The 12,271-nt window shown below is 39.9% G+C and overlaps 2 protein-coding genes across 4 annotated transcripts; both read right to left on the bottom strand.

The window, feature by feature from the left end:
- Positions 1–1,968: 1,968 nt before the first annotated feature.
- On the bottom strand, positions 1,969–3,064 carry gja2 (gap junction protein, alpha 2). The gene has a single exon (XM_072374719.1). The coding sequence runs from the start codon at positions 3,062–3,064 to the stop codon at positions 1,994–1,996; it is 1,071 nt and encodes a 356-aa protein (XP_072230820.1). The 3' UTR covers positions 1,969–1,993.
- Positions 3,065–6,041: 2,977 nt separating this feature from the next.
- gjb1a (gap junction protein beta 1a) lies at positions 6,042–10,300 on the bottom strand. 3 transcript variants are annotated; one of them, XM_072375524.1, is made up of 2 exons: positions 10,203–10,300; positions 6,042–7,613 (listed from the first exon to the last, which is right to left on the bottom strand). In XM_072375524.1, the coding sequence occupies exon 2, from the start codon at positions 7,597–7,599 to the stop codon at positions 6,877–6,879; it is 723 nt and encodes a 240-aa protein (XP_072231625.1). In that variant the 5' UTR covers positions 7,600–7,613; positions 10,203–10,300; the 3' UTR covers positions 6,042–6,876. The 3 variants fall into 3 exon arrangements, with proteins under 3 accessions (XP_072231625.1, XP_072231624.1, XP_072231626.1); XM_072375523.1 differs by lacking the exon at positions 10,203–10,300 and adding an exon at positions 9,572–9,675; XM_072375525.1 differs by lacking the exon at positions 10,203–10,300 and adding an exon at positions 9,335–9,565.
- Positions 10,301–12,271: the final 1,971 nt, after the last annotated feature.

Below are 12,271 nucleotides of genomic sequence, written 5' to 3'. Positions count from 1 at the left end.
TTACAATCTGGATTGTAAACATATTCTTAAGTGTACCTCAGCCAAAACGATTCAAGCGTTGCCATGGCAGCGCCGTGACAATGTCGTGCCAAACTGTGTTGATAACAATATGCAGCTTCCAGTTATTTCCTGAACTTTGAAGTGCAACACATATCAAATTCAGTGAATTAATGAAGTTGTGAACCCAGAAACATTTTCTAAAAGGCTTCTGTGAATATCAGCTTGCAGTGGTTTGGAACTGTGACATTTGCAGAGCTGAAGGATGAATACTGCATTTGTATGTCTGCAGTTTTTATCTGCATCCCACAAACATCACCTAGCCTCCAGCAGTGGATGAGCTGCTGTGTGTGGGCAAATGATATACCTCCATCTGTAATATACATATATGTAAGCAATATGAGCTAAAAGATCATGGTTTTATGACAGTATATCTGATATTTAATATGAATTTTGAAAAACCTTTCTATGATGTTCAACAGGTTAATCAAAGTACAGATTCACTAATAAGTTGATATAAGTGGACATCTGTGTGTGTCTGTCGACCGTAGACCAACAGTAACATGGTTTACTGAAACCAGAAGGTATTTAACGTCTGTTACACATCAGTAGGAGTCAAAAATACTTTTTTAATCTTATTTTTTCTGTAAATACCAACAAGTTTTCTGTCTTCATTAAACATCACAAATATGGAAGATCATCAGTGACAAAACTACTTTAGATAATCATGAAATTATAATTTATGGGACGTGTAATTCCTTTAATGTCGCTGATCTTCAAATGCATCTGTCATATTACAAACTCATTTTAAACTCTTCTGATTCAGTCCAGTCTCACAACAAAACCTGAAACAGTCACGAAAACCTGATGCACACACAAGATTTTCTTTTTTCATTCTTCTCTTTTTTATTGTTGTTGTTGTGCGTGCTACAGGCCATGACAACAACTAAACAGAGACACACCGTATAACTGCATTTTCAGAAATAGTTTTACTTTTGCATCAGATTTACATGCAACATCCACATTTAAGGGCTGAGGGGATTAAGTGATGGAGCTACTCTCATCACTGAGAAGCTGAAGAATCAATTTCAAACCAGCCTAAATAATAATTTTTTTAAAACTTTGGTTTAAAGTCTATATTTTGGATTCACTTGCTGTCTGACCCACTATAAAAACTACTTGGCATAAAAACATATTTTTCTCAGGTTATCCATAGAAAACTACCACATTAAGGTTAGTTTTGCTTAAGTTAAAACAGACACTATAATGACGTATCAAATAAACTTTCTCTGCTCTTGTTTGCAGCCAGTTGGGGATGCAAAGATATCTCAACCCAGCGTTGGTAGGTGGAATAATTCAATTGTCCTGTCGACAGATAGGAAAACATCTACTGATGGCAGTGGCTGATATCTATCTGGTGTCTCTTGGTCGATCTTTTTCTGTTAGAGATCTAAATAAGTGAAAGTTTAGAATAAAAGTTTTTTTAAACGTTTGATTTCATTCCAAGATGAATGGACCGATATACTTGAATGACAAAAGCAATCGGCCTGTCGGCTAAGTATCATTTTCAACATAGTGTTCAACCTAGAATTTTAAAATCTGTTCACTCCTGCTGCCGTGTGTCCAAAACATGTTGGACACACAAAGTCGACGTACTACTTGCAAACATTACTTTGAGGCTGTGCTCGATGTGAAAAACATGTGCTCGGAATACAAAGTTTGCTGTTTTGTGACTATTGGACGTGTTGCCGTGGGACCGGGCTGTGTGGCTAGAGGAAGGACCCAGAAATGACCCTGCAAACCACGTCTTGGTTTATTCTGTTGAAGCTTGCTTTTTAATGACTATCAACATAACAAAGTCCTGTGAACTCTGGAGTTCTCTTCTGGAGTTCTGTTTTGTGTTAGCTTTATTGTTTTGTCTCATGTCTTCCACACTCATGCAAGTATTTTCACTTGCTGCGGTGGCATCTCCTTGTTCCTGAATGGCAGAATGGACTTAGATCTTCAGGTCATCCAGCCTGCTCTTGTTGTTGCTGTGCTTGCTTGACTGACTGTTTCTGCGCTGATTTTCAGCAGGAGTCTCAAAGACAGGACCGGTGTTTTTCGTCTTCTCCGAATCATCTCCCTCTGCTCTAACTTTCCTCTCCACTGCCAGATTGTCTCTGTTCTGCTTGTAAACTGCCTTGCTGTTGTAGGGGCTGAAGGCTGGGTTGGGCTCTGCCATGTTGTACTTGGTGTCCACAGGAAAGGGTTCAGGCGCTGAAGGGTGACCATTAAAGTAGGTGTAGTTTGGGACAAAGGGCATCACCGCCTCATTCAGGGCCTTAGGAGACTCGCCTGAAGCCAGCGATCGTCTGTAACGAAGACCCTGGTGGCATTTTTTGAAACCTAGATGGTACATCTCGACCAGATTGAGCAGCAGAGACACGCAAGCCACAGCTAGCATGAAAAGGATGAAGACTGTTTTCTCTGTAGGTCGGGAGATGTAGCAGTTCACCATGTTAGGGCAAGGCCAGCGGTCACAGGTATACATCGGCTTGAGCTCAAACCCATACAGGAAGTACTGAGCTACAATAAATGCCACCTCAAACAGGGTCTTAAAGATAATGTTGAAGACGTAGGTTCGCAGCAGCGCCCCTTGCAAACGCACATGGCCCTGGTTGTCTTTAACTGAGGTCTTCTTGGCCTTTTTTGTAGGTGACTGTGGCTGGTTTTCATTCTGGATGGCTTGATCTTTTAGTTTCACCTTCTCTTTTTCCTCCATGCGGACCAGATGAAGGATGTGGCCCAGATAAATGAGTGTGGGCGTAGAGACAAAGATGATCTGCATCACCCAGAAGCGGATGTGGGAAATGGGAAAGGTTTTGTCGTAGCAGACGTTCTGACAACCTGGTTGCTTGGTGTCACATGTGAAGCCAGACTGCTCGTCGCCCCACACTTTCTCAGCCGCGGTTCCCAGCACCAGGATGCGGAAGATAAACAGCACTGTAAGCCACACCTTACCCACAACGGTGGAGTGTTCCTGGGCACTTTCCAGCAGCTTCCCCAGTGAGTTCCAGTCTCCCATAGTGGCTCACAAATGCAACCTTGGTTTTATTGGCAAAACCCGAAGAGGCCTGCAAGAAGGAAGGAAATTGCATTTTAACTCAAATGAGCCTCTGGACTAGAAAAAATACACAAAAGTGAAAAGCAAAAGACGCAGTGCCGTTGAAGTTAATTTGAGGCCATCTCCAAAAGAGAGTCAGCTGTCATAAATCTCCAGATTAAAATGACTAGCTTTAAACTTGTGGTCTCTGCAGATTCTCCCCATTCATGACAATAACACAGGCTGTGATTTATTTTTTGGATAAGTGACTTTTTAAAATTGCATCGAAGGTTAAAATGATGCAATATAAAGGGCAGGGCAGGTTTGAGTGACAGGTGCGTGCTGTGGTTTCTAGTGTGGAGGTATAAAATCTGTTTCACTGACTGCTCTTAATGACTGCAGCATGAAGTCACTAACGTGTGCCGCACAGCACTAAGAAAGCAATATCTCAGCCCGCAAACATCACAAAATGGTCAAACGTGTGAAGGTTGTGCAGCGGATGAGAAAATCATCTGTACCCATCTACAGAACATCTGCTTCCCAACAAATTGAGGAGCAGTTTCTCCTCTCAGCTTTGGCTGCTGTGCTGCTCATGACTTTGACAAGTAGTTGTATGAATACAGTATTTCTTTATGTGAGCCACCCAGTTTACAGACTCCACAGATACCTCAGAAAAGTCTGATAGGAAAAAAAAAGGTCAGGACATAGCTGACTGTGTGTGAGAGAAAACCCTGAAGCATTTGCAACGAGACTGTTGGCCTCAGCCTAGATCTTGTGACACCGTGCCCAACAGAACTCCCCAAACTAATTTAGAAATGGTTGTACTTGCCCTTTTAAAGAAGGGCGATACGAAAACACAAGCCATGAATATGAGCTTCTGTTTGAAGTACATGGACTGTAAGTGAGGAACACTTTTCACATCTTTGTTATTAGAAAAAGAATGTCTAAGTTACTCAGTTGTGCTTTTTAAGAGGCTCGGTGGAAAACAAAGTCATAACAAGTTTGGAACTACCGATATTTTCAACTGTTGCCTTAATTTCTGATTACATCTATTTGCAGAAAGACCTACCTGATAACGTGCATTTCCCTCCGAGTAACAAAGTCTTTGAGCCTTCTCACAGAGATGCAGTGTTCTCCTGAACCACAGAGAAAAATGCTGCTCCAAAAATGAACACCCAGATAGTTTTCACTGAGGACTCAGTGATCCTGCCGGGTGACCTCCCTCCTATACTGATCTAACTGATGTGTTCAACAAGCCACCACAGCAAAACTCAAGTCTTGTGTCAGAGTGAGGACACGTGAAAACTTTTCCATCTGTAGAGAAGTCTCTGAAGAGGTGTTTCTTTTGAACTGAGTGGCAGCTGAGCAGTCCAGTAAGGACACAGGTTGTCAGTGAGCTCTAAATATAAGTCATGGCGCAGGGAGTGGCTGTGTTGTCACACTTCTGGTGATCTGAGGCTTGACTTTGTGGAGGAGCCTCAGACACCGTCGCGTCCCTCAGTGCCATAATGAGCCCTAACAGACAAGCGTTACTCATAAATCCATACAAAAATGAATAATTTCATTTGGACTGTGCGTCATCACGTTGCCACACACACACAAAACAGTGGCTGAATATGTAAGTTAAGGTAACTTAACTGTTTTGAACTTATTTGATTTATTTCCAGTTTAAGTTGGTTTATACCTAAACATTACTACCTTAGTTTCCATTTAAAACATGTATCATAAATGAAAGAAATATCACAATTCAAATTAACATGGACAACATAAAGCTACAACTATGGGACATCTGCACATTATATCCCAATATAAGCACTTTTGATTGCAGCATGTTTAATTAAGTCAGTTTCAGCTGCTGCTTTTAAAGTCTGATGTACAATACTGTGAAAAAGTCTTGAGCCACCCCACATTTCTTTATATTTTGCATCTGGTGAAATGTTTTAAAACGGTCCTGAGCAGTAGTTCTCTTTGCTTTTGGAAGGTCTTTTAGTTTCCTCTGGTCCTTGGCTGCTTTTTCACTGTCATTTTCATCTGTTTGTTTTTATAGTTGCTAAACGCTGACCTATGAATCAGTCCAGCATAAACAAAACACAGAACTAAAGGGATTAATTACTGTTGTGTCAGAAAATATAGCAAATAATCATTTTTACTTAACTTTTCCTGGATATATGTGTTTATATAGTTATATGTATAGATGGGGGGGTTCTATCTGTTACACATATCATGACACAGCAGGAAGACTTTTAATAAAAAAATTACTTTTCTGACAAGCTTGACAGTTTCCAGCGAGAGTATTAAACTCACTTTCTATCCGATTAAACTTCTGTGAGGAAACTTTCCATAAAATGTGGAGCACAACTAATATCCTCCAGAAATCACCGGAGCATTGGTCAGAAACTGCCGCCGCCGCCACATAGAAGAGTAACACAAACTGCTGGAGTCGGCACATTGCAGCTGATATGCCTCTCGTGATTCTGCACTTCATAGACGGTGTGTGTTGACGTGTTCCATAAAAAGAGAAGCAGCCTCATTCCCCAGCAGGTCCAGCTGTCCTCAGGGTCAGCCGTTGTCACCCAAGCAGTGACCTCCCTAGATGGAGTAGCTATTGATAACCCCAAAACTCTTCAATCAGGCAACTACGAGGAGAATTTCATCAGCTTCAGATGTTTCCTCACAGGTGGCAACATGGGCTGTGGCTAAAGATGGTGAAGGTGTCACTAAATATGTGATAAAGTTTCATTCAGGCTTTTTCCTTTCCTTTCAGTCACACTGCTGACAGCTAAGAGGAAGCTGTGACTGCAGCTTGATCAGAGCCTACAGATGGCTGCTGCTCTCTGGTTATTTGTGGAATTACATCTCCACACAGACAGCGAAGCCGGAGATTTTTCCTTCTGCATTCTTTTCGATTCACGTTTTGGATTTGCTGAGACAAAAAAAAAGACACACTTAATTACACTTATTGATTTTATTCTGCTGTGCACGGATCATAAATAAACCCCCAGTGTAAAAATCAATGCATTTAAATAATAATGTTTAGCCATCAGTAGTAAAATTCAGATTCAAGTTTTTTTTCAGTTTCAACTTGTTGCTTTGTTTATATGTGGAGATTATAAACCACCAAATGAAATAGTCTATATGATACAAACACTGTTAAAATGTACATTTATAAAATGCAACATGGTCAACACATATTAGTGTAATATCTTGACAATCTTAGCTGAGAAAAAGGCATAAATCCTCCATCGGATTAGGTTCAAGTCATACTGATTCAAACATATGAATTAGGATTAATGCATTTGACAGAGAAATGAATCATGATTAATGACAGTACCCATGATACAGTAGCTCGACATTAGCACACATTTCCAATGCAATCTGATGACTTAGAACAGTAACTCGCTGATGTCCCCTTTCGATATTTTATATTCTCATTTCAGGAACAACAACAGAAAGCTTCAGTGTGGTCATTTGGAATATTACTTTAATCAAACGCCACTTAATTAATCTTTAGTTGGCAAAACTTACAGCTTCTATATCACGTATGTACATGAGGCTGTGCAGCTGTGTACAGTGTTTTGGTTCTTTGAAACTTCTAAATAGATCATAAAAACCTGAACTGCTGGTGCAAAAATGTTGAGTCAATTTAAATTTTTTTCTCCACCCTGGAACCACTGGACGAATCAGTGCCTTTTTCTTATTATGCTATATAATATTATTTAGGGACATTAAAATTTTAATCAAAAAATGAGCTCTCACTTATGTGTCCCGTTGTGGAGTGAAATCTGTGGGTTTTGTTAGTAAGAGCGAAGCTTTTGTTGGATCCAAGCTCCCATAGATGAGTCTCCAGCGTTGTGCAGGTGCTTACCGCAGGCCTTCCCCACTAGGAAGACCACCTCTGCAATGTTGAGCAGAATGCAAACCCCCGACACAGCCAGCATGAACACGGTGAAGACCGTCTTCTCCGTGGGTCTCGACACAAAGCAGTCCACTGTGTTGGGACACGGGTACGAGTCACACTTCACCAGTCGGATCATCTTGTAACCAGGGTAAATCATGTAAAACACATACATAAAAGTGACCTCAAAGACAATACGGAACAACAGGCTTATGACGTAAGTCCACCACAAGGCCCCTGTGATTTTCATCTTCTGGGTCTTAATCTGCTCCAGGTCTTTGGGATTGGTTCTGCCTGACAGTTTGTAGAGTCTCTTGTCCACATGGCGGCGGTGAGCTACGTGCATGGCTACCAACAGGGCAGGGGTGGATACCAGGATTAGCTGGAGCGCCCAGAGGCGGATGTGGGAGATGGGGAAGAAGTGGTCGTAACAGACGCTGTTGCAGCCGGGCTGCTGGGTGTTGCAGGTGAAGCCGGACTTCTCGTCTCCCCACACGCTCTCGGCTGCAACCACCAAGACCAGGATGCGGAAAATGAACAGGACAGAGAGCCAGATGCGACCAATACCAGTGGAGTGTCGGTTCACACCGCTGATGACGGCATAGAATGATGCCCAGTTCATCTTTGGTTCCGGGTCTGAGGAAAAAGATGCACGAACAACATCTAATTGAACTTTTTATCATTGAAGAAACACACACCCACGCAAACAAAATAAATGAATAAAACTCACAGGAGCAGAAACGGAACAAATATGTGCACAAAACAGAAGCTAGAAAAATGTAAAAATACCTTCTTATTAACTAGAAACATGGCCAAATAATGACTAATTAAACAAATAATTCTTATGCTTAGCACTTGCAATTAGACATTCACAAGAAGTGATGTTTCCTGAATCAGATTTTGTCTGATCAATCACTCAGTAATCGGTTTTAGTTATATATCGCATCTAATCAGATTACACGAACAGGGGCTGAGCAGGTGCTCCACGTGAGGAGACTGAAGCTTCCTGCTGCAAACAGCCAGAGCTCATGTCCCAATCTGTCGCTCTCTGCCTCTTTCTGCACACTCTCCTGTTGTTCTTCACTTTCAGATAAATGCCACCAGAGGCCAGAAAAATGACAAGAACAATCAACTACAATCAGCTCACGTTGCCCTTGAAGGACTAGTTTTCCATTATAGTTCGATTCTAACAATAACTGCTTGTTTGCATCTTGATTACATGAATCGAATATACCACCATTAGTTTGTCGCAGTACTAATTTGTGAAAGTTACAACATTTAACCTACTGTAAATACTGCATACAGTTCTGATTACAGTTAAAATATATAGAGTTGTTTAAAGGGAAATTATACGGATATTTTGAGTGAAGTGTGACATTTCCAACATTTAATTGAACATTCAATCTAAAAATAACACTCTTACAATTGCAAATAATAATAAAAGATATTTATAGATATAAATCAATAGGTTATTAAAAAAGTTCTACTCAGTGACTGACTACATTTCAAAGTTAACTGACCTAAGTTTTCCAGAGCAAAGTGAATCCGCCTTCACTCCTTTACTCTTCATTGACTTCAAAGACTGAGACTGTGTTCAATGACTAATTAAGACACATGTCATCGGATTAATAAATTTGTGTTAACGGGTTTCATCAGTACCCCTAATACTCCTTCTTGCCGGTTTCTCCAAAACCTTTTTATAAGTCGTTAAAAGGCTAAAAATGTCGCTTGATTCAAGTCACAATTAAGTTGTTTTTATGTAACAGACTTACAGTTCTCGGGATTGTCTGTGACAACGTTTGAAAAGCAGAAGTTAAAGTTTCTCTATAATAATGTAATTTCTTTGTTTTTTTTTTAAATGCCAGCCTGACTCTTCTGGTGAAATATTAAATAGTTTAAATAAAGCTGACCGAGTTAAAAGGAGGACAAGATACTCGATTGATTACTTAACTAAGAGGTGATCTTTGAATTTTACGTTTTTATTAAATAAGAAACACCAAAAAATGTCCAATTTGAGTATTTTCCTTTTGTTTGTTCGTCCGATGTGACATCAAGCATAACAGAGTTTTAGACTCTCTGAAGAAAAAAGAATAAGAAATTTGTGATGAGCATTTTACGGCATCTTATAGCTCAAACAACTACCAGGTAACCGAATCTTAAAATATTTTAGTGTTAGCTTTCATTCCAGCAACTGGAATGAAAGATGCTGCAGAATAAACTGAATTAAAGTAAAGATGCTGTCGATTCGACTTTGTGGCTGAGACCAGAAACAAGGAATGAAAATATCCAGAAATAAAGTTTAAAATAGAATCTCGGTGTAAGTTAATTCATGAACAATAATCCTTGTCATACTGTACCTTTACAAATCAGGCAGCTTTCTCAAAGTAGTTCAGAAATTAAAGAGCAATTAACTTAAGTTAGTTGAACTTAAAGTTAAGTTTCAACTTTTTCTCCCTGAAATCCAGTTATTCTGAGTCTAGAATTAAATTCAGTCTTAAATGTCTTTTATCCCCTTTGCTGGGATCCCCACTGACTAATCTATGACTTCATCATGTCTGTATTTCCAGTCTAGTCGTAAATGTCAGAGTTGTTACCGGGCTCAGCTGGAGGTGTAAGAGGCATAGGAGGCAGCGTGGAGGACAAAGCTGACCCGCTGGTTTGGCATGGATGTGCATCCAGAGAAGGAAGGAAGCCTCTCTGCCCCCCCTCTGCAGCTGGCAGGCCACTTAAGAGTGCAACACTGAGGTCTGGCACCATGTGTCATGTGACAAGCTTTCACCATCGTCATGGTGCAGCATGCAGAGTGGGCATCTGCGCCCAGCGTAACGGAGTCTGTAATACTCCCCATTTGTTGGCAGGAAAACGTTTTATGCTACAAAACAGACTGACGTGCAATAAAGGAGGACTTTTCTTCTTTTTATCTGACAACAATTGAAACTTTAACTTTAAACTTCATCAGTGAAACTGTTTGTGATCATTTGTTTATTATCTACAAAACTAATAAGAGCAGCGAAATGAAGAAAACTTTATTGATTTTCAGTTTCTAAAAGAACATTTCTAAAAAAAAAGAATGTTTCACACGATTCTTTCATCTGTTTCGTAGTATCAAGTGACGTGACAGCATAGCTACCCATTAGCACAACATAAACCTCCTAAAACACTAAGAATCCAACAGTTTGACAGCCACATGATCTGTCAACAACATGAGAAATGAGGTTAACTTACCTTCAGCTGCAGTTTTGAATAAAGCACATCCAGAAACATTTACGTTAGCAGATTTTTTTTCAATCTGTGACTGTGAACAAGAGTATCAGAGCACCATGACTTTGCATTGCTAATGATTTCTCTCACACTAGCCACTGCCCTGCACTGAGGAGGTCATATGCTTCTGTGCAAAAGATTTGCATACAATAGCCCCATTTACCCGGGCCAAACAAACAGCTTCAGAGCTCAGATCAAAATGTTTTAATTTCTGCCCGGCTGAAGAATCTGTGTGGGGACTGCAGTCTGTCCTCTGGTCCTCATTGTGCTGTGTTGCGCAGAGGAAGTGGAGGATGTTCTTGACGCAATGTGGAGTAAAACATTTATTCTTGTAATAATCACTCTCTTATGTAGTTTTTCCCCTCAACCTTTACATCCACTTTGTTGCTGCCCACCTAATATTTAACTACTGATTCGACAACTGACTGATGGTGCTCGTTACTCTGTATTGGGATAAATCCTTGTTTTACAGGCTGAATAACTTCTGTAATTCAATATAAGGGGCACACGAATCTGTATAACTCCTGATTTAATCTGTAAAGAGTCACAGAAAAGAAAAGACTAATTCATGACATGAAAAGCATATCAAATTGCTTTCATGAGACAGAAACAGTAAAGAAATCCTGTGATTTTTAGATTATTCAACCAGACTGTCTCTCTAAAATCAAGATCTCCTTTACAAGAGAGGACCACAAACATAATACAATGTACAATGATATATTCATTGTAAGTACAGCAATATACAGTTATAATATAACTACTTATATGTAAGTTATATATAAGTAGTTTGTTCAATTATGATGTTTTTTAAAGAAGAAACCGGCTCAGCTTCCTGTTTTTTCCTGAATATTTATCTACATTCCCATCCAAGTACATATGATATCTTCCTATTTTCCTTTTGGAGCCAAGATTAAACTATGAAGACTGAAGCTTCATTATTTGCATGTTCACATATTTGAAAAGCATGATATCTTTTCAGAGTTTTAAAACAATAAAGCCATCATCCTCATGAAGAAAGGGGCTATAAGTGTCCATACACCACACACAGCAGCCAAATCTTAGTTACATACACAGTCGAGTCAAAGTATAGTTTGACGTCGCCATTTAACTGGACCATCGTCTCTGCAACTGTTTACATGTACGGGAGCAGAAGCAGGTTATTGATGGAGGTATGTCTGGGGCTGTGACATTCTGCCACCTCTAACTTTCTCTGAGGGAACCCATCGGTCATGTCTGTGTAGCCTGATTCACTGCACAGACGTTGTCTTTAAGATACTTGAATGGTGATTTTGTCAGATGACGCTGAGGTTAAAAAATCTGGATTTTATTAGAGCAGAGCGACAGTCTGGAGATGCTTGGGGCATCTGTGAGGTGGCACAGAGTCTTAATGGGGTGATATACAGTTACAACTGCTGAAGCATTTAACTGTCTTCCAAAAAAAGATGTAATATAAGTGAATGACAGCAGCTTTTGTAAATGCAGCTCTATTTAAATGCACTGTCTGGTGGAACTTTGGAGCATGTACAGAGCACCCATTTGAGTTGAGTTGAGCATAACATGCAGGATTAAATCAACAGGATTATCTAAGTGTGTTTGGAGAAGCTTGATTTCATACGATCACGTTTACAAGCATCTTTAAAGTCTTTAAAGTTTGACCTCCAATTAGATTTTAAATGGTCATTGTTCTTTTTGTCTCACATTAAAGGTGAGTCTCACAAAGTAGCCTGGATACCACAATTTTACTGATTGATATCGTATTACTCTGTAACATCTCAACTGTATCGTTGATTTAAAGCAGTGGATCTTATTCCTCTGCAGTGATTTATTTTGTCTGGTTCTGTAACCTCGAACACAAACAAAAAAAATATATTTACATATGCAGACTGAAATTTTAAAGACATTTTAATCTGAGCTGCATTGTTCGGCACAAAAAGCTTAAGAGACCCCCTGATCACAAACAACTGTGAACCTCCGTCATGCTCACAAACTGTCTGACTGACCGCATGCCTGCAATGAAACCAGTGCCTGTGGGT

This window comes from Leuresthes tenuis, unplaced genomic scaffold (assembly GCF_036924035.1).
Source record: "Leuresthes tenuis unplaced genomic scaffold, fLeuTen1.0.hap1 SCAF_21, whole genome shotgun sequence".
Taxonomy (NCBI): Eukaryota; Metazoa; Chordata; class Actinopteri; order Atheriniformes; family Atherinopsidae; genus Leuresthes; species Leuresthes tenuis.
Note: the sequence above shows the minus strand (reverse complement) of the source record. Positions and strands in the feature narration are given on the sequence as shown.

Excerpts from the sequence above, each read along its gene's own strand:
- gja2 (XM_072374719.1), bottom strand. The coding sequence starts at position 3,064 with ATGGGAGACTGGAACTCACTGGGGAAGCTGCTGGAAAGTGCCCAGGAA.
- gjb1a (XM_072375523.1), bottom strand. The coding sequence starts at position 9,599 with ATGCCTCTTACACCTCCAGCTGAGCCCG. Across the intron at positions 7,614-9,571 it reads TACACCTCCAGCTGAGCCCG|ACCCGGAACCAAAGATGAAC; the intron begins GTAACAACTCTG and ends CTTTTTCCTCAG.